A 22,684-nucleotide genomic window follows, 5' to 3' on the forward strand; every position below is an offset into this window, starting at 1 on the left:
TCCAAGGCGAGCGCGTTGCCGCTGAGCTATCCTCCCAAGCATAATTCAATAAGCAGATGGGTGACCGCTCCTCATCAAGACTGCCTGATGAAAAGAGGAAGAAGCTAGCTCCAGAAGACCCAACCCAATACACCTTCTGGTAGACGGGTGGGGAGAAAGCCAAAGAGGGACGCAATTATTTAGGCAGCTGAAATTAATACAGTAAAGAATAGGTTGTTCTATTTTAGTTATGGGCCTACAAGTCCCAGCATGCACAGTGCTGCAGTTTTAAAAAGCCAGAACTGGGTGACAGAGAATGTTTAGCTTGTTTTGGTGGTTTATATAGCGCAACCATGTTGCCTTCTGCTTACAGGCTTCAAATTGTAATGTCCTAACTAATGCAGACCCCTGTACCTTGCGTCTCCCTGTTTACACGTCATGCCTACTTATTGGGTTCCAGTGGTGTTGTGAAGACAGGACCCCTCTGTGCTTTTTGCTGTATGGCCCTGGTCGACTGGTAGAGATAACACATGGGGTCCTCTATGTTCCTCTACAGGCGGCTGACCTCTACAGGTCTGGGACAGATCTGGCCATTCGGCGTAGACATTCAGAAGCATAAGGCGTCCCGCAAGAAGGGGGAGGACCCCCAATTTACCAATAGGGGTGGGAGAGCAGGGCACAGAGACGGGAGGTGGAGGGCAAGAGGCATGAGGCGTGTGATGCCCGGGATCAGGCAGGGATGAGGGATAACCCAACAACAGGCATGAGATCCACAAATAATTCTGCATGTTAATGTTATACTGTTTTTTCCAGAGGTAAAAATGGGTGGGAACTAAAGGGTACCACGTTCCCTTACATTTTTGGGAAATCAGTGATCGTTCCCTTACTTTATTTAACCCAGACCATCGGTCGGCAGTGAAGGATACCTTTAGTTAGTAACTTCGTCTCTACTGGGGATTTGAACCTGGGTGGTGCGGTTAACACTCCAGTGGCACACCATGTTGAGCTGTCTTGCAGGTGCTGGGATGTATAGACTGCCTGGGACATCACGCTCATTGGGCCTCATTACGAGTTTGGCGATAACTCGTTGGTGCTACCAGTGGGTTGCTGCCGAACCGGTAGCACCGTTTCCGCCGCCTTAGATCCCGGTGCCCTGGGACAATACAAGTCCCGGCGTCCCAGGATATCAGGCGGCGGAAAGTGTAAGTCCCCATTCCCGTGGAGTTCTATAGGACTCCATGGGAAGCGGGACACAGAAGCAACAGCACCGTTGCTAACGGTGCTTCCTTGACAACTCTGCCTACCGGGGCCGTTGCGGCCAGCAGGTCAGAACTGCGGGGGGCAATGGTCCAGAAAGACAGATTTGGAGTGTGGTGGTATGGTGCAACCGGCACCCTTATTTCCAGACTGCCACACTTGTAATGAGTCAAGCAGTCACAAAGCCCTGTTCTCCACACGGATATGTGTTTTCTGCAATTAATCATGGATTGGTGCAGAACAAAAAGTGTCTGCACAGATATTGGGTGAAGGGGTGCGTGGCTTTAGCCCTTGGTGTGTCTCTTAAGAGGTGGGAATGGTGGGTGATTTGAAGGTGGGGGACAATGACCTTATAATGGTTGTTATTTAAATGCTGCATTTTCTTTCTTTGTGTTCTTGTCTGCCTTAAAAGTACTGTAAATGCATCATTTTGGGGTGCAGTGGACAAAAGGAAGGTATGGTGTTTGCATTGTGGGGGGTTGAGTACGGGGTGCCTGGTGAGTGGGGCGTGAACGACTTGTGCGGGAGCAGAAGTGGGCGAGGCAGGGGAACATAGTTCCTCTTCCTTTTTTTCTTACACTTCGACCACTGTTTTCTTTCCTCAGGGACGCTGAAGACCCAAGAGTTCAAGCCCCGCTGCTTGCAGGCGAAGATCGACCAGTCGGACGTGTTCGGGAGCACGGACTGCCTGTACCTGAATGTCTGGATCCCACAGTCCAGGAAAGGAAGTGAGTGACTGATGCTGGTGTCCTGTGGACCTGGCCTTGCGGGACAGCCCTCTCGCCCAGGCCACTCATGCGGCGACAGGGCACAGGCAGCGCGTGCAGGGCGCCGGGAGAGGCCTGTCCCCCGTGGCTGACCTAGCTGTGCACCCACGTTTCCAGAATGTCCAGGGTGTGTGCGGTAAAATCAGTGGTATTTGTCAAATACATCTGATTTTACTGTGACCCACTGAGTTTGTGATAGTTTGTCATTGTCGTGTCCAGAACACTCTCATGTTATGTGACCAACAAAAGACACACATGCAAATCAAGACCAGATGCAGATATATAGATACAAAGTCACATGAACACAGATGCATCTGTAAATCTAGACTTACCACAGTTACAAATACACCCAAAGACATCAGAACTCTCTCTCTCTCTCTCTCTCCCTCTCCCTCTCCCTCTCCCTCTCTTCTCTCTCTCTCCTCTCTCTCTCTCTCTCTCTCTCTCTCTCCCCCCCCCCTCTCTCTCTCTCTCTCTCTCTCTCTCCTCCCCCCCACCCCCCAATTTGGATTTAGACCCATCACTCTACCGAATCTGCTCTTCTTATGGTTTCCAATTTACTCCTAACATCATGTTATTCTAAACTTTCCTTCTTCTGGTAGATTAACTAACTAACTAAATATTTTCTTGTATGGCGCAGCTCTCACCCAAAGGTCTCAGGGCGCTCACATGGACAAGACATAAATGCAGGTGGGGTTCAGAAGTCATTCTTAGTCAAATGACAGGCAGAGTCATAAGGAGAAGCAGATTTCTTTTTTTTAGGATCATATATCAGTATCCTTTATTAACCTTCAAACAAGAACGTCTTCAACCGTTTCCTGAACTGTTGCAGCGTTGCACACTGTTTCAGATGAATTGGAATCATATTCCAATTTCTTGGGCCCCAGGCTGCATAACTTGTCCTGCCTCGTTTTTTTGTGATCGTGCGTGGTTGAAATAACAACATCTGATTATTTGAACGTAAACTACGTTTGGGTATTGCCATTTTTAATTTTGCCTTGAGATATTCTGGGGTGCTACCTAATATACATTTAAAAACTATGGGCCTCATTACGACCCAGGCGGTAAGTTACCGCCTGGGTCGTAACCTTACCACCATGGTGTAAACAGTGTTAACATAATGGTTCATGGCGGATTTACCGCCCCATTCCAAGGTGAGTGGGGCGGTAAATCCCCATTTCCCATTTTACCCTTCCCCATTCCCATTTTTGCCCCATAGGGCATAATGGGAGTGGGGAAGGCGCTAATTACGCCACCGTAAATTACGGTGGCGTAATTAGCAGCATGGTCCCTTAGCGCCATGGATTTTAACGCCTGCAAAAAGCAGGCGTTAATATCACCATGGCGCTAACGGACCTTGTAATCGGGCGTTAAGGGTCAGTGCCGTTTACGGCGCCGTTAACCCCTAAATGCCTGATTCGTAATGAGGCCCTATGACTAGTCCCTTAAAGGTCAGTCGTTGCTCAATAGAGAGCCAGTGCAGTCTTTTTCGGTGTTCTGTGATGTGGGCTTGACGACTCAATCCACACATCTAGATCTGTTGGATGCTTTCAACACAGTCGACCATTCTATTCTACTCTCATCTCTTGCTTACCCTGGTTTCCAAGGCACAAACCTTAACTGGTTTCACTCCTACCTTTCTGGTCGCAGTCTCTCAGTCTCTTGGGCTGGCCTCCTCTCTTCTACTCTGCCTTTGCTTCACGGTGTCCCTCAAGGCTCTGTCCTAGGACCCCTTGTATTTTCCCTCTACACCTCCTCTCTTGGGTCCATTATCTCTTCCTTTGGAGTCTATCATCTATATACCGACGACGCTCACATCTTTCTGTCCTCCTTTCCCTTCACTGACTCCATTCACTCATCCTTATCTGGCTGTCTCCTTGCAATTCAAGCATGGATATCTTCTCACTTCCTTCACCTCAAACCCTCTCAAACCAGGTTTCTTTTCTATCCTGCTAACACTATCCCACTTCCACTATCTCCTCTGTCTATTTATTTTCCTCCCTCCTCTTTGTCTATCTCTTCCACTGCATGGAACCTGGGTGTAGTCGTTCACTCCTCTTTTTCCTTCTCTACTCATGTATCGAGTATTTCACGTTCATGCCACTACCAACTCTATAACACCTGCATGGCTCATCGGTTCCTCATCTTCTCTGCTTCTAGACTTCTCATCTCTTTGCTTGTTTTCTCCCGACTCATCTACTCTTCTTCTCTCCTCTTTGGTCTTTCTGCTGTTCATATTGCTCCTCTACGCTCTGCCTACCACTCTGGTGTTGGTATTCTATGCTCGCTGTCCGTCCCCCATGACTCTATCTCTTCATTGGCTCTCCTTTGAATCTCGTCTACTGTTTAACTTCCTCTTTATCACCTGTAAATAACTCAATGACCTAGTTTCCCCCTATCTTTCTTCTCAAATTTCCTTCAACCCCTTCACACTCCCTCTGTTCTTAATGCCTTGATGGAGTGTGTAAGTCCTGCAGTTCTCATGTGCCGGCTTTAGGGGGCGCCTGACACTTCCTCTTCTCTCCCACAGTCTCCACCCACATGCCTGTCATGGTCTGGATCTACGGGGGCGGTTACCTCCTGGGCGCCGCTCAGGGAGCCAACTTCCTGGGCAACTACCTGTACGATGGGGAAGAGCTGGCGGTGCGTGGGAACGTCATTGTGGTGACATTCAACTACCGCGTGGGCCCCCTGGGGTTCATGAGCACCGGTGATGCCAGCGCACCAGGTAAGTGCCAAATCCACAGCCAGGCCAAAGCAGCCGGAAGCATTCTTGGTGCTGGACACCGGGGCCCGTGGGATGTGGGAAGGAACCCGTTGGATAAGTGGGCTTCGGATCCAACCTCGCTCCCCTACATCTGGTGCCGCCCTGGGTTCCTGTGGCTGATTGTTGGGTGTGCATGAACGAATCAATGAGAAGACTTGCATGGCACTTTTCCTTGAAGTGAACCTCCTGCCCTGGGTGTGCCCTGGCTAAGGTGGTAGTGATACAGGGGTAAGACATTGGCTTCTGGGCCCAGAGTGGATCATCTTGCAGTGGAGGTCCGCGGGGAGCGTGTTCCAGATGAGGGTGCCCGCTTTGCATAATGGTGCTCACCCTTGGATGTGCAGTGGGTTCTGCAGATGTGGTGAGCCTTTGAGTGAACGGGGTGAGTCGATCGTCCTGTGGTGTAGTGTTCAGTCTTACTTCTGCACAAAGACCTTTCCATGGAGGAATTGGGGGGCTGGACAGATGACCTTAAGGTCCACTCATGTGCTCGTGTTGTTATGGGTGTTGTTGATTGGGTCCGTGAGTTTCTGGGTTTTAGTGCCCTGGGCACCTTCATGGTTGGAGTATTGACATTCCGGCAGACTTAGGTAAAGAGACTTCGTGGAGCGGAGTACCACTGACGCGTCCACAGAGAGGGGGCAGAGAAGACGCGATTACTCACGCTGCTGGACCTCAAGTATACTATTAGACTTACGCGTGAGCCTGGGCTTTTTCATGATGACTCTTGAGTGTCTCCTCAGTTGGGCGATGGAGAAAAGGCAGTGAATGGTCTCGTGGTGGCTTTGGGGTTGAGAAACCTCATTTCTGGTTTGGGTCCATTGGATGCGATGAAGCGCGTGACCATCCATGCTTTGAAGGCGGTCGTAGAGTCTTGATGGTGCAGTTAGTGATGAAATGCTAAAGCTGTGTGTAATTAGTCAGGGTTGTGCTTACTAATGCTTTAGAGCAGGGTTGCCCAACTCCAGACCTCGATGGCTGGATCCATGCCAGGTTTTCAGGATACCCCTCTTTAATATTCATGATCAAAATTTGCATACAATTAAACTAAATGTATGCACATTTTTCCCAATGAATATTAATGAGGGATATCCTGAGAACCCATCAGGATTCTAGCTCTCGAGGCCCGGAGTTGGACAACCCTGCTTTAGAGGAAGGACAGGACAAGAGCGCAAGTTAGGGGGGACACTTGCAAAACAATGTGTTATCTGGGGGCAGTTAGACAGGAACCGCCCTAGTTTACTTTGCTGAGTGCAATTACCTGCATGGGGAAGTAGAGGAGCGAGGAGTCTGACACTAAAGAGGTGGAGCCGGATCATGTGATCTAGTGTGTCAGACATAGTGCTTTGGTAGAGTACTTCTGGGAGGTGTGTCAAGTGCAAAGCCACAGATCCTGAGCTTGGCAGTCGCAGCTCCATGGGTGGGGCTAGAACCTGGCTCTGGTGGGTCACATAGATTGAGGTGGGCTTGTAGTTGGGCTGTCCCAATATTCTCCAGGATGGTATATGCAGTGAGGGGGTGGGCGATGAAGCTGCTTTGGGGGGTGATTTAAGGCATGAGGTGTTGCAGAGTGGGGGTGGCTCAATTAAAAGGGGCCCAGGCAGCCCACTCTTTGCAGGACTCGGTGATGAAACCTGGGTGGGGGTTAAGATGTATTCATAACTTTTAGGAGTCTGGGGGGTGATGTTACTGGGCGTGGCCTGAGCTCATTAATGACCGGCCAGATGGTGGCTGAAAAGAGATTCCCAGCTGTGCTGCATTCGTCTCAGCATTTATGGATTTCAGCCTCTACCACACAAGGAATATATTTAGGGAATGGGCAGAGGTGCCTTTTAACATCGGGTGGGGCTGGGGCAGAGTCAGTAACATGTTGGATCCTAAAATGCCTGTGTTTGCCTTCAGGTAATTACGGTCTATGGGATCAGCACATGGCCATTTCCTGGGTGAAGCGAAACATTGCCTCCTTTGGGGGTGATCCAGATAACATCACCATCTTTGGGGAGTCTGCCGGGGCCGCCAGTGTCTCCTTGCAGGTAAGAAACCAGCGTATTCCTTTGCATTAGGCACAGGGCACATCAGGCTGGCATAACCCTGGAGCCGCGCTGCCACCCACCACCTTCTGAATAAGGCTAGAGTGTGGCACAGTCTGGATAACTAAGGGTGGCCATGATCACAGCAGAGCTACAGTCACAGGTATTCATCCAAGGTTGATCCTGAGAAGTCTTCTTGTGCATATTTTCAATGTTTGGAGTGTCTCAGCAGAGTCTGCTGCTTAACCCGCCGCCATCTTTGAACGTTGCAGACGCTGACGCCATACAACGTGGGGAAGATCAAGCGAGCCATCAGCCAGAGCGGCGTCGGCCTGTGCCCCTGGGCCATCCAGAGAGACCCCGTCTTCTGGGCCAAGAAGGTAAGGGCCACATCACAGACATCCACGCTGGCACACAGGAGAGGCCTTAGTACTCTGCCTCCAGGGCCATGCAGGCAGCGTAAGGGCCACAGCACCGCTTCCTGTTTATTTATTGTGCTCAAAGCACAGCTGTGCTGCCTCACTGCCTCCTGAGAAGACTGTGAGACCTGACAACATGAAACACTACATATGTAGTGCCACAGGTGGCAAAAAAGTGCCTAGTTTGCAATAGACGTCTCCTGGGGGTGGGGTGGTATCGGGTCCAGCGATTTGCTGTTTATGTCTGATTACGAGTCCAGCTCTAGTTCATAAAGAGCAGTGTGAAATTGTCACCTAAACACTCAGTAGTTGACCGATCCACTAACAATTTCACCCCTCTGCATACACCTCTCAAACTCCAACCAAACACAAACACAAGCCTACTACACAATAATCTGCACAAACTTCACTACACCGCAACAACAAAACAAACCAAACATAGACTCGCACAACAGCACATGACGACTACCGACCGTAAAACACCCCAAGCCCAGCCAACGGACCCACCGGGCTGAGGCCGCCAACAGGACATCACTGCTCTCTTGCACTTTTCCAGCTTATTCCCACTAGGTCACCCCCACCTTTCCCTTTTTCAGAGCCGCCAGAGCGCCAGGGGACCACTCCGGTTTTGATGGTGCGTGGTACAAATATCCTTTAACATTAACATTAACATATCCTGGTGGTAGGGCTAGAGGTAGTGCAGGGCCTGAGGCTTCATTAAGCCATGATTCAGTTATCATGAGGATATCACGGTCTTGTGTAGATATGAGGTGGTGGATGTCTAGGGCATGTGCATTAATGGAGCGCGCGTTAATCAGTGAGCATTTAAGGTGTGTGCTGTTGGGTGGATTCCTGGTTTTGGAGATGGCAGCGGGGATCTGCGCGGCCTAGGTAGTATTGGGGTCTTGGTGTTTGCTGGCTGCAGTGCTGGCCTTATTACTGGGTTGCTGTATGGTGCGTGCGACAGAAGGAGTGTGTGCAGGATGAGCAACATTCGTAATATCATGGGGATGGCTAGGTTTGCTGGTAGTGGGACAAATATCAACATTGGGGTAAAATGTGGTAGTATCAGCAGTGCATACAATAATATTGGGTGGCATTACAGGATGAGCAGTCGCGTCATGGGTTTGACTTACTTTTGTGGGAGCGACTTCTGAGGTAGTGCTCAGCAGGACTGGGGCTCTGGTTGCCGCGGTACTGGTAGGGGGGGGGTGGGGGAGAGCGAGCATAGTGTGTCTCCTTGTGAGTCTTCGGCTGATAGGTCATGCTGGATATTTTGTTGGGGTGGTAGGAAGTCCTGGTGCCTATATGGCCATTGCTGTAGGATAAGGAGGCAGGGATGCTGGGTTGCAATATGGAATAGCAGCACGATAGTAGGTGCTTATGCTTGGTGTCTAGGGATGGCTGATATACGCGTGGGCGCTCAACTTGGTATTGGCGCTCAGGATCAGCTATGAGTAGTATGCTGGGGTAGGACATTTCGCTGACAGAATGTAGTCAAGTCGCGTACCGGAGAGAACAGGGGCAAACAGGGGGCGATGGCCTTTATCCTGGCCTTGTTCCGCCGCCAGCTTCCGCCTGCCGGTGGGGCGGTCCTGAAGATGTTGATTCTGGTTGCTTAGCAACCGAGAGCCTCGCTCTCATGCCGCGTTGCGCCGGTCATTTTAGAAGGTCAGGCAACAACGCGGCCTTCGATCGGGGGCATTCGGGTGCTTGCAGGTGCGTGAGGAGTGAGCAGATCAGCTCAAATCTGCTTGGTAAATCAGATGGCACGGGCTGCTGGGGCTGCAAGTGTGTATCCAGGTGGATCAGTGCAGAAGCTACAGTCGTCGTGGCTGTGGTCTCGCCTGTAGAGGGATGTCCGCTGGGGCACACGAGGGAGAAGGGCTCCTGCCCTCTCAACCTGTGTAGCTGCCTGGAAGTGGGGGAGCAACTATAATTGCTACTCTAATAACGGTTAATATCGACTGGGAGTTGGCAGTGAAAGACATATACTGACAATATGAATTAAACAGTGTGAAGTGTGCAGCCTATATGACCTCATCCAATCAGAATGGATTTAACCCTTTATAGAAAACATATTTCAAATGTGATTGAATCTAAGCAAATACTGTTCGGCTAACGCCTCCGAACCCATCACAAAACCTGTCCTTCTTACCGCCCTAAATCACTATTTAATGGGGACTGATTAATGTCTGCAATGGTGCCCAGAATAGCAGCGGTGTATGCTGGCACAAGACGTCTCCCAGCTCATGAATGGATTAATAACAGCGATTGATTTGGGGAAAAGGGGAAAGATCCCACCTTCCGTGATGAGGGCCGGAGCAGAGAAAGCCTTGACTAGGTGTGTTGGGATTTCTTGTGGAAAGCACCTGGTGCGTTCAACGTTTTCAGTGGGTTAATCAAAAAAACCTAGGTTTCAAATAAGACCCCACAGACAACCGTTTCTGTTCATCAGAAAAATTCCGATGAATTTCAAACAATTATGAGCGTCCACCTGGAAGGCGCCCACGTCCCTTCCTCGCCTGCCTTTCACATCAAACCTTTCCCAGAGCAAAGCTCATAAACATCTGGGGCTAAAGGACTTTCCTTAAATTAAGCAGAAATCAAAATCAGTGGCTATGCTGATGAAACACCTGTTCAGTTGTAACATTCAGCAGGAGAAAAATACTTGTGAAATGGCCTTCCGGTTCACTTGCATCGGCTTTATTATAATTATAATTTGATAATCAGTTATTTATAATGCACTTAACACCCAGAGGTTTCTAAGCACAGACCCGGGGATCGAACCTGTGTCGCACTGCTTCTTCTTGCTTCCAGGGGAAGCAAGGCTTCCACCTGCAAGCTCAATGAGTAAACAAAGTCTGCACGCACCTGAGAGAATACTAGAACCCAGGACCAATGTAGAAATTAATCCACTTCCATTTCTTCACTGGACAAAAAAGACTTTCCAGACTGGGGTAGGAATTACGCTACTTTTATGGGATCAATTAACATAGTTAAAATGTTTAAGGTTAAAGATATTTTGATATCAAAATGTACCACTCACTATCCCCCTTAAGTGTAGTAAGTGCTTATATAACATGCACGTCACCTAGGTTACTTGCTCTTCTACACAGGTGAGAATATCCCGGAAAGAGCGAAGCTTAAGTGGGGGAAGTGCTGCCAGATTGGATCTTTGATGTTTTCCCAAATGTAGGTTGACCAGATTTTGAAGGCCACTGACATGGAAGTAGGACTACAGCTCCAGCTGTGAAACTAGTCCTTCTTCTATGTTAATGTTAAAGGACATTTGTACCGCGCACTATCACCACCGGAGTGGTCCCCTGGCGCTCTGGCGGCTCTGAAAGAGGGAGGGTGGGTGGGTTAGTGGGTGGAGGCTGGAAAAGTGCAAGATTGCAGTGATGTGCTGTTGGCAGCCTCAGCCCGGTGGTTCCGTCGGCTGGGCCTGGGGTGTATGCGGCCGGTAGTCGTTGTGTGCTGATGTGCGAGTCTATGTGTGTTTTTGTTTTGTTGTTGCAGTGTAGATACGTTTGTGCGGTTTGTTGTGCTGGAGGTCTGTGGTTGTGTTTGGTTTGGAGTTTGAGAGGTGTATGCAGAGAAGGACATTGTTAGTGGTGTTGGTTAGTTGGTATCTCTATCCTGGATTGACCAGTTGGGCTTGTGTAATCATACACGACGGGGTGCTTGCGCACCCTGTGCCTCAGAAGGTGCCCGTTTTGCATTCGAGGCCCCTTGAGCATTTAGCTGTCCCCTCCGTCCGCTCCCTCAATAACTTCGCATGCTCCTCACCCCCATCCACGTGACCAGCGCACCTGCTAGTGTCCATACTTCATACTCCTGAATTGAAGCGCTCGGCTTGCGTAGTCTCCCCTGTTGCAGCTCTGTCCTGATCTGGGTCTGATTGGCAGACATGCTAACATTCGAAATCCCATCCAGATGCGACGCAAGCCAATGTTCACTATTCTATCTAGGTGTGGACATGCTATCATTCACAATTCTATCTAAGTGTGGACATGCTAGTATTCACAATTCTATCTATGCGTGGACATGCTAACATTCAGAATCCCATCCAGATGCGACGCAAGCTAATGTTCACAATTCTATCTAAGTGTGGACATGCTAGTATTCACAATTCTATCTATGCGTGGACATGCTAACATTCAGAATCCCATCCAGATGCGACGCAAGCTAATGTTCACAATTCTATCTAAGTGTGGACATGCTAGTATTCACTTTTCTATCTAGGTGTGGACATGCTAATATTCACAATTATATCTAGGTGTGGACATGCTAGTATTCACAATTCTATCTAGGTGTGGACATGCTAATATTCACAATTCTATCTAGGCGTGGACATGCTAACGTTCACAATTCTATCTAAGCGTGGACATGCTAACGTTCACAATTCTATCTAGGTGTGGACATGCTAGTATTCACAATTCTATCTAGGTGTGGACATGCTAATATTCACAATTCTATCTAAGCGTGGACATGCTAGTATTCACAATTCTATCTAAGCGTGGACATGCTAGTATTCACTTTTCTATCTAGGTGTGGACATGCTAGTATTCACAATTCTATCTAAGCGTGGACATGCTAACGTTCACAATTCTATCTAAGCGTGGACATGCTAACGTTCACAATTCTATCTAGGCGTGGACATGCTAGTATTCACAATTTTATCTAAGCGTGGACATGCTAGTATTCACTATTCTACCTATCTACATGCTAATACTATGGCAGTCTATGTTATTTGGAGGTAAGATAGAGTAGCATAGGCTTTCTGGAGTGGAGTGATTGCTCTACTCCCCACCTATGCCACACTCACGGTTTTGTTGGTGTCTGTTAGTTGCTGGCTTCATTGGCTTCCCCTGCTGACACCTGCAGACACATCTTGGAGCCGCCAATGTTGGAGCCGCCCTTGGCCTTGGGGCCCTTAGTCGCCGGGGCTGCCGTGCAGAGGGCTGCCCTGGGGGTTTCAGTTAGGCCAGAATGTGGACCAATCACGTATGCAGGGAGGATCGGGAGGCGGGTGGAGGGAGGGGAAGAGGAAGGGAGGAGGGCCGGGAAATGGAGGCCGCACGCGGGCCACAGGGCACATGGGGGCACGGCCCAAATAAATAAAAAGGCCCAGAATGGGTCAGGGGCCACTTCAGCTCACCTGGGAATGCCGCGCTCTCAATGGTGTTGTCCCACGGTAAGGCCGAAGTCTCCATACAGTGCTGGCCCATGCGGGCCAATCACGGACGCAGGGAGGACCGGGAGGCGGGTGGAGGGAGGGGAAGAGGAAGGGAGGAGGGCCGGGAAATGGAGGTCGCACGCGGGCCACAGGGCACATGGGGGCACGGCCCAAATAAATAAAAAGGCCCAGAATGGGTCAGGGGCCACTTCAGCTCACCTGGGAATGCCGCGCTCTCAATGGTGTTGTCCCACGGTAAGGCCGAAGTCTCCATACAGTGCTGGCCCATGCGGGCCAATCACGGACGCAGGGAGGACCGGGAGGCGGGCGGAGGGAGGGGAAGAGGAAGGGAGGAGGGCCGGGAAATGGAGGCCGCACGCGGGCCACAGGGCACATGGGGACACGGCCCAAATAAATAAACAGGCCCAGAATAGGTCGGGGGCCACTTCAGCTCACCTGGGAACGCTGCGCTCTCAATGGCGTTGTCTATGCAGGTGGCCTGTCCCGTGTCATGTTGATCGAGTGAGGAGAGTGCCTGGGGTCCTGAGACTATTATTACGTTTAAAAACCCCGTCCTGGTATTTGGGGATCAGGTGGATAGCATCCCAATTTTTGGGCAAACCTATGGAAAAATCATGACATCGGGCCAAAAAACGGGATGGTATCCACCTGATCCCCAAATCACAGGACGGGGTTTTTAAACGTAAAAAAAGTCTTAGGACTGAGGCGCAAATATCCGGACAGTCTCGGCAAAACCGGGACGTCTGGTCTCCCTAGCCAAATGTCATATACACTAAAGCCTGGTTTCCCAAGCTTGCTTCAGCACTTTGGGGAAACATCCTTTCTCTGTGTGCCCCCTCTGTGCCCTCCCCCAATATGGGGGACGCCCCCGCAACCGCCATTCTCTCCCCTGCCCTGCTTCCTGTACCGCTTGCCCTGTGTTCTGCAGGGGACACCCCTGCAATGCCAGGTCTCGTAGCCCGCACCCCTTCCTGTTCTGTTTCCCCCTCCCGCCTCCTGCCTCCTGCATCCCACGCCCCACACTTACAAGAGTACCTCACACCAGCCCTTCTCCTTAACCCAATCACTGTTGACCCCCACTTCCTTGTCGCCTCCTTCCGTATGCATGGTAAGCACATATATTTGCTGATCCCCGACCGGCCACCTGAGGGGGCTAGTGCGCAGTCGGGGTATGTGCGGCCTGTCGGGACGATATTTTTCATGCTAGTGGCGAGAGCGGCCAGATTGACGTACTTACGACAATTAGGAATCATTTTGAACCCTCTGGTACATACATTTCTGTTTAACACTTTAAATATGTCCAAAACCCAAACAAACCAAAATACGTGTGCACAGCAAAACCTTTAAAAAAACACTTGCCACAAAACTTGTAGATTGAATATCCAACTGTTGTCCCGGGGGGATAGATCAGGGGCAACATGCTCACCTTGGAAGCAAGAAGACACCAAGCAACCCAGGTTCGATCCCCGGGTCTGCGCTTAGAAACCTCTGGATATTTAAGCGCATTATAAATATGCAACTAAGACAAACAAAAAACATTCTGTAACAGTGCCTTGATGTCCCCCGAGCTGTGTGAGCACTTTGAAAATGTAAATACATAAATTAACTATTCTACAGAACGGGATTACCGTTGTTTCACTTCCTGAAGTATTTCAACCACTGGCTATTTTGAAAGATATCTTAACTATTGTGCCAGAGAGACTGGAAGACACAGCACCAGGAATGCACCTGAATTTCGCACTAAATCTGTGTATTCAGGAAGGGACAGGATATTACAGAACGAATGGCAAGGTGTTATGTGTTATAGGACTAAGCTATCACAATATTGGAACATGCAGAAGAAGACAATTGAATGATGGAAACAGAAGAATTGCCTTGGGACCAGTCTTTTAAATAAGTAATTGGTTATTTATAAGGCGCTTAATACCCAGAGGTTTCTAAGCGCGGACCCGGGGATCGAACCTCTGTTGCTCCGTGTGGTCTTGCTTCCAAGGCGAGCGCGTTGCCCCTCAGCTACCCCCCCGAGACAGTGCATTAACTATCGATATCTCCCTTTCTCGTGCACCTTCAGTAGGTTCCTCTGGCTTTTCTGCACCTTTCCCCAATGGTAAACAAGCTCTGGCAAAGCCAACAGTTTTTGCTTTTGTGTAGGCATGGGTTAACCACTTTCCTTAGTGGTACTGGGTACTGCCTGGCCATAAAATAACAACAGCTGGGCATTGTGTGATTAATGCATTTGAGAGCAGTGCTTGGCAAATGCCTAATGCCTGTACACGAGCAAACACTGCTGCTTGTCTTAGTGCTTGTTTTTTTTTTAACAGGATTTCAGTGCACGGAACAGATATCAATCTAGTGGCTGAAGGAGCACTCGGTTAAGACGTTTTTATTACACCAGTAGCACATTACAGCTGCCATTAAGCCATTACATCTTAAATGACTGCATGTAAATAACATTGGCAGGCCCAAGTAGAAATGACTGCTTGATGGAGAGATCCAAGATAGGTGAATATTTGGTGGGGAGGGGCAGGTAGTGGTGGGAATTGCTGTAGGTCCCTGGGCTGTCGTTGGGTGGCCAAATAGCCAAACAACACCCACAAACTCTTCTGTCAAATCCTACCACACTGTACTCCAATGCAATCATTTTGGCTTATAGAAGGTACTTAAGTGCCACCTACTAGCCAAAACTAAAATGTGTTGGCAGACGTGTTATGAACATTTCTACAGCACCCAGAGCCTGACAACCTTGGGCACGCTCATCTTCCATTAGAATACAAAGGGAGTCATTGTTAAAGAAAATGGTAACTGTACTGGAGGAAACCAGGTTTGTGTGCAATTTTGTGCAACGTTTCCACAGCGTAATGGAAGATTTAAGTATAAAACGCTGGCAAAATCACTTTTGCGCTTTATTTTTCCACTACGTTATGCAGAAAGTGTTAATGCCTCCCTCTTTTAATGGTTGCTTAGGGCATTAATAATGGATTACTGTATATTCCTGATGCTTTTACCCAGTGTACTAGTCAGGCGGATCACGCGTTGCTATGCGGGGCATAGTGGGGATTGGGGAGGCTATAGCCCTGGGTCTTTTGGTTGTAGCCTCAGGTAGAACCTCAGGAGCTGCACCCCAAGCCCTGACATTAGCGTAGCCCCGGATCTTTTCCAGACCTAGCAACACCGCTGCCGCACAGATGCTGTAAGAATCCATTGGTTTAACACCATCAAGAAAATACATGATGGCATTAAACCATGTGTTGTTTTGAGGTGGAGCAGGAAAGCATGGCCGACACAATTTGTCCATTCAGTGCCCCCACTCAAAACAGGACAAAACAGACCATACAATGTCTAAACGCCTTTAACAGTCAGTGGGACTTGCGACATGAGCCCCACAGACTGCACCGGCACCGTGCAGCACGGCATACATTTGTAAACATATAATGTGAAGACCAGCAGCCTGGCCCAGTGATGACCATTGTGTAACCACTCCTCTTGTTTCTCCCCCCACAAGCTTGCCGAGAAAGTGGGCTGCCCCGTGGACAGCAACGATGCCATGGTGAACTGCCTGAAGATCACAGACCCGCGCGCCATCACCATGGCGTATCATCTGAACCTGGTCGGCCTGAAGTGTAAGCCACACCCCTGCCTCTTTTCGCCACCCTTCACTAACCTATCCCACCCACTTTCTTACAGAGCCACGTGAGCGCCTGGAGACCATGCACATGGGAGCGGTGCGCGGTATAAATCAACATAGGTATATTTGCATGCGCAGTGGAAAGGCATCTCTCCCAAGATCTGCTGGATGCCTGCAGTGGTGGGTAGCAGGCCCGCTTGGAAGCCTGAATCATTGCTCAGCGGATTAATGCACATGCTGCAGTCATCCATGCAGAACACCCATGCCCCAGAGAGGCAACTAATTCCTTTTAGCATTCTATGATCAATCAACTGAGTACTACTATATGGCGAAGCTGCATCACAACACCTTTTGTTAATCGACTATGGCAGCATAAACAATATCTCACACCTAACAAAGATGTAGCACACTTTCCTTAGATAAACAAAACCAGCTCGTTTGGACTAAACAAGAGCCACAAAGACAGCAGAAGACAGTATCATTCGCTCCGATGTGTAGTGGAAATGGGGCAGCTTTTCAAACACCCTGCAGCTAGGTAAGGATTGCCTTGCCCATCCAGACAAACCACATCCCTGCCTGCTCTACTTCAGTTTGCTGTCACACTGCCCTCTCTGGTCCTGTGGCCAGAAGTGATCAGTACTAGCACTTTGCCTGAGGTGCTCCTCCTGGCTCCCCTTAGCACTTCCCTCTTGGCCCCTCTTCCAGCACTTGGTCCACTCCTCTGCTTCCCCTTTTCATCCCCCTCCCCTCCTCTCCACTTCTCATCGATGCACGTGCGCGGCCCAATGCCACAAGGTCTAGTAGGACCACAAATGTATATATATTATTGTTGCTTTTTGTTTCTTGCCACGGTTACTATCTCCCCTGTTCCCTTCCCGTTTAGCCTTGTGGTGCTTTCAAACACAATTCTGTTGTATAAAGCGCCTCACAAATTATCAATAAACAAATCAATATCGCCCCACTAGCAATTCGAAAACGAGCACAACTGTTTGTCAAAAGAAGCCAACTCTTAAATATAAGCCAAACTTACAAAACAGTCACACACCCACACCACCTTGAATAATTACATTCTTATACTTCGCAAGACAATGCCAAAGGGGTTGATAATCTATTAGGGTGTGCGAATGGGCAAAACCGAAGGTCCATGTCACCACGAGTGGCCTAAAGAGGTAAAATGGAATACAGTTATCCTGGAAGGGCATCCAGAAGACTCCATAGTCCAGGCCTATGCTTTCGATAAACACTCTGGTGCATTCTGGAAAGTGTAGTGTTCTTAAAATGTCATAAAACCAATTGCACTCAGGCATCTCATACCAATTACTTGTTATAAATGAAGTTCGAGGAGGAACGTTTTGGTGTCCAGGGGACCTGGTACCATCTAGTCCCCCAGCGAGGCTGGTGTGACTGAATTTGCTGGAGAAAGCCTAGTTTCTCATTTGTTTTGGGGCTTGGACCCCTCCACTCCCCGTCTTTTCCTCCGACAGATCCGCTGGTGCATTACTTGGCCTATTCGCCCGTCATCGATGGCGACTTCATCCCTGACGAGCCGGAGAATCTCTTCAGTAACGCGGCGGACGTGGACTACATCGCCGGCATAAACAACATGGACGGTCATCTCTTCGCAGGCATTGACGTGTCCCAAGTCAACCAGCCCCTTCAAAAGATCAACCAGTAAGGAGTAAAGGGGGAGTGTGGGGGAGGGACGGGGCTCCTTCTATGCCTGCAAGGGTTGGGCGTAATTTACTGTCAACGAAGCTGCTTCGAAGCATGAGTGTGTGACCATCTTGAGTATGGAATCTGCATAAGGTCTGTGCCCGGTTCGCTCCGATTGTACGGACTGCTTGTCTTGCCCTAGGATGAAAGGGTCCACCCTTGTTATAATGCAGCCTTCTAACTCCGATGCACATTGACGGATGATCAGGTCTGCATGGCCCATCTAGATAGATCACATACCTGCCGGCCACAAAACCATAGATTAAGGGACTGCAACGTTTGGCTCGCCAGTTGCTGTGGATTACAGCTCCATCAGCCCTAACCAGCATAGTCAATGGTGAGAGACCATGGGAGTTGCAGTCCAAAACACCTGGAGAGCCGCAGGTTGCAGACGCTGGTCATAGACTCCACTTAGATGCCATCCAGGCAGTGGTGGAAATGGAAATAATGTGGTGGGGGATCCCACAACACAATAGCCTGGGCGGGTGAGGAGTGTGGGGGGCGGGGCGGTGCCCGAGGAGGCGTGGTCTAGAGGGGGCGGAGCTCATAGTGGACATCCAGCAATGCTGGAATAAGTAAAAAAAACAAAATTAGAAAAAAATGCCTGCGACGGCAGCATTGACTTTTACCGTGGTTTTGGCACTGGTGTGTAATGCACAATGCTCGCTACATGTACAACTGAAAGGAATCAGTGGTACATGTAGCGAACATTGTGCAAAAACCGGCGGTAAAAGGCAATGCTGCCGTCGCGTGTGATTTTCTTTTTTTTTTTTTTTTTTTTTTCCTATTCCAGCGCGGTTCATAGGCTATGGGCGGCTGACTCTGACCGGATCCCGAGATCCGGCTCCATATCTGGTGCCGGATCTCGGATCCGCTGAGAGCCGGCCCAATGACCAGCACTGCATCTAGGTCTTACTTTGCTCTTCCGCTAGTATTAGCCCCCCACGCCACCTGCATTGATGGATAACCTGCAGAGGAGAGCCAACATGTCTAACGCCCCATGAACTACATGCATTTGTAAACCTTCTTTAGACCCCTATATTGTCACGTACCCCAGACATGCTTTAACCCAACTGAGGAGGAACTGCTAAGACTGAGCTCAGTCCCTGATAAGGAGGGTTCCACTCAGGATACACTTTGACCTCATAGATTTCCTGAGGCCCAAACTACATCAGAGCGGATAGTGTTTTTTTAAGAACAGTGCCAATTTTGTGCATTCCCAGGGAGACCGTGTACAAGCTGATCCAGGGACTCACCGTGGAGAAGGGACTACAGGGCGCAAATATGGCCTATGACTTGTACACTGAGGGCTGGAGCGCGTCGCCGGACCAAGAGACCCTGAAGAAGACCATTGTGGATGCCGAAACCGACTACATTTTCCTGGTCCCTACCCAGAAAGCCCTGGCTCTTCACAACAGCAATGCCAAGTAAGTATTGTGTGCTGTTGATCGGATTCTGTGCCGTGCAGTATCTGAACATTGAGGTATGCTACAGGCATACCCCACACTTTCTGTATCAAAGAGTTCTCTGCATGGCACACTACTTCATGCTTTGCTATCTGCATGCACACACACAGATCTTTCACTACACCTAATTATGCCCTGTTACATGTGCACACACACACACACACACACACACACACACACACACACACACACACACACACACACACACACACACACACACACACACACACACACACACACACACACACACACACACACACACACACACACACACACACACACACACACACACACACACACACACACACACACACACACACACACACACACACACACACACACACACACACACACACACACACACACACACACACACACACACACACACACACACACACACACACACACACACACACACACACACACACACACACACACACACACACACACACGCGGCAGGTGATGCACTATACACCAAGAGGTCACCTGCTGCCGTTGCACACAAAGGATGTGCACAGCACACACTTGCACTATTATATACATAATACACACCTTGTTTACAGTCGCACATTGCAACATGTACACACACACACACACACCAGATGATACACTGCACACCAAGATGTCACCTAGTGCCGTTGCACATAAAGGATGTGCACAGCATACACTTGCACTATTATATACATACATAAACACTTTGTGTACAGTTGCACATAAAACTCATCCTGCTCTGCGCCACATGTAATCATGTTCCAGTTACTACACACACTAAAGCAGGCTCTACACAATGCTCAAAACACACGTACATGCAAACACACACACACACTAAACACCACCGTGCAAATACATGTTATTATTACGTATGTTTATATGTGCACACCCACACACATATTATTTTCTACCTCTGTGCACAAAGGCTCTTGTTTTTCACAACACATACATTGCAGTATTTGGGATATCGTAAAGGATAATGTGCACAATAAAATACAACAACACAAACACAACACAAACATATTCATGCTCTGCACTATCAAAAATATCAGATGACGTCTTGCCTTTAGACCCATTAAAGCAGACTCTGTGTAACACACAATTCCACTTTTTTTGTACCTGCGAACACACCAAAGCACACATGTGTGTACAGCTTTGTCCAACCTGTTTGCACCCTAAGTCAAGAGCTGTGCTACATCTAATTGCTGTCTATGCTATTTTCACACACACTATTCCAGGCACTCCACAACACAAGTGCATGATATGTGCTTCTTGAACACACATTACCCAAGGTTCTGTGCCGACACATATTTACACACTCTCCTCCCCTTTAAGGCGCTCAAATCACCAACCATGGAAAATTACAGATAGAAATGGTAGCGTCTCATCCTATTGTACAGTCGGCCCGCCTCCTTATGTGGGAAGACCCGAAGTATGACCCGGCAAAGGAAGTGGGGTAGGGAAAGGCGGGCAGAGAGGGACTAACATGAACCAAGACAGTAATAACATACGTGGGCACCGCCTCCTTATGTGGGAAGACCCGAAGTATGACCCGGCAAAGGAAGTGGGGTAGGGAAAGGCGGGCAGAGAGGGACTAACATGAACCAAGACAGTAATAACATACGTGGGCACCGCCTCCTTATGTGGGAAGACCCGAAGTATGACCCGGCAAAGGAAGTGGGGTAGGGAAAGGCGGGCAGAGAGGGACTAACATGAACCAAGACAGTAATAACATACGTGGGCACCGCCTCCTTATGTGGGAAGACCCGAAGTATGACCCGGCAAAGGAAGTGGGGTAGGGAAAGGCAGGCAGAGAGGGACTAACATGAACCAAGACAGTAATAACATACGTGGGCACCGCCTCCTTATGTGGGAAGACCCGAAGTATGACCCGGCAAAGGAAGTGGGGTAGGGAAAGGCGGGCAGAGAGGGACTAACATGAACCAAGACAGTAATAACATACGTGGGCACCGCCTCCTTATGTGGGAAGACCCGAAGTATGACCCGGCAAAGGAAGTGGGGTAGGGAAAGGCGGGCAGAGAGGGACTAACATGAACCAAGACAGTAATAACATACGTGGGCACCGCCTCCTTATGTGGGAAGACCCGAAGTATGACCCGGCAAAGGAAGTGGGGTAGGGAAAGGCGGGCAGAGAGGGACTAACATGAACCAAGACAGTAATAACATACGTGGGCACCGCCTCCTTATGTGGGAAGACCCGAAGTATGACCCGGCAAAGGAAGTGGGGTAGGGAAAGGCGGGCAGAGAGGGACTAACATGAACCAAGACAGTAATAACATACGTGGGCACCGCCTCCTTATGTGGGAAGACCCGAAGTATGACCCGGCAAAGGAAGTGGGGTAGGGAAAGGCGGGCAGAGAGGGACTAACATGAACCAAGACAGTAATAACATACGTGGGCACCGCCTCCTTATTTTTAATTTTAATGTATTAAGTTGCAAAAGAGAGGCCATGGCGCCCAGTAAAGAGGTTCACGCAGCTTCCCCGTCACACCTGTGCACACATTATCTTTCGGGCCCTTCCCAAGATGTTTGCTATTAAGCTGGTTACAACAACAACGCCCTTTTTGCAGACACATAAATAATACCCCTCTGGTGATTCAATCCTCACAACACACTCTATGCAGGGGGTTCCAAAGATATGTAGAGTTGAGTGAGTAAAGATAAGTAGAGCGCGTATTCCAACCATGGGCCCGTCTGAATGATGGGCGTGAGGGCTCTAATTGAAGATTAGGGCCTGCGGTCCAAACCTCTGAGTCAGATGATCTAATGAAGGCCCCCAGCCAATGAAACTCTCAAAGCCTCTCCTGCTGCTGCTTAGCAGACATCCCGCTATCCAGTACCATGCTGACCAACATTGCTCAGTCCATCAGACAAGAGCAAATTTGCTTATTTAGCTTATGTTAAAACGAAGGCATCAGTGGGTGTTTTCTGATCGTGCAAGACACGTTTTAACGCTATTAATGACCATTCTTCAGGGCACTGTCATGAGATAATGGCCCTGTCACCTTTTTTTAAGTCCCAAGCTGAAACACTGGTAGGGGTCACTAAACTCGGGTTTTTGCACTGCAGCATGTGCAATAGTACATGTTTTCTTTGCAAGCTTTCTGGCCGACCTGGGGCTTTCTTCAAGCAGGCGAAGTGGAGGCTACCCCCTTCCTCAAAGTTTGCTGATCAAAGTATCGTCTTCATTTCCTTAGGGAAGGGAAGAAACTTTCAAGATTGCTCCCTGTTTGATAGTTTTGAGGGCTTCAAAAAATCCCTTTTCATCTGGTCAACATAGCACGCTCCGTACCTCATAAATATAAGTGAGGGGGGTCCCGAAAACATGACGCATTCAACCTTTGGTTCCATACAATGGGTCAGTCATTTAACCATCCCTGCAGAATATTTTCAGTTAGTTCAATAAAAGGTATCAACACTTGGATTTTGTGTGAAATTGATCATC

At 49.1% G+C, this 22,684-nt stretch overlaps 1 protein-coding gene across 1 annotated transcript in view; it reads left to right on the forward strand.

Moving 5' to 3' along the window:
* The window catches only part of CEL (carboxyl ester lipase), a 42,200-nt gene that overhangs the window by 14,061 nt on the left and 5,455 nt on the right, over positions 1-22,684 (forward strand). The window contains exons 3-9 of the mRNA XM_069612140.1: positions 1,842-1,964; positions 4,534-4,731; positions 6,673-6,803; positions 7,073-7,180; positions 15,925-16,042; positions 17,532-17,718; positions 18,984-19,187. Coding sequence (XP_069468241.1) covers positions 1,842-1,964; positions 4,534-4,731; positions 6,673-6,803; positions 7,073-7,180; positions 15,925-16,042; positions 17,532-17,718; positions 18,984-19,187 — 1,069 coding nt within the window. The remainder of the gene's footprint in view (positions 1-1,841; positions 1,965-4,533; positions 4,732-6,672; positions 6,804-7,072; positions 7,181-15,924; positions 16,043-17,531; positions 17,719-18,983; positions 19,188-22,684) is intronic.

This window comes from Ambystoma mexicanum, chromosome 8 (genome assembly GCF_040938575.1).
Source record: "Ambystoma mexicanum isolate Mex_15411 chromosome 8, UKY_AmexF1_1, whole genome shotgun sequence".
Taxonomy (NCBI): domain Eukaryota; kingdom Metazoa; phylum Chordata; class Amphibia; order Caudata; family Ambystomatidae; genus Ambystoma; species Ambystoma mexicanum.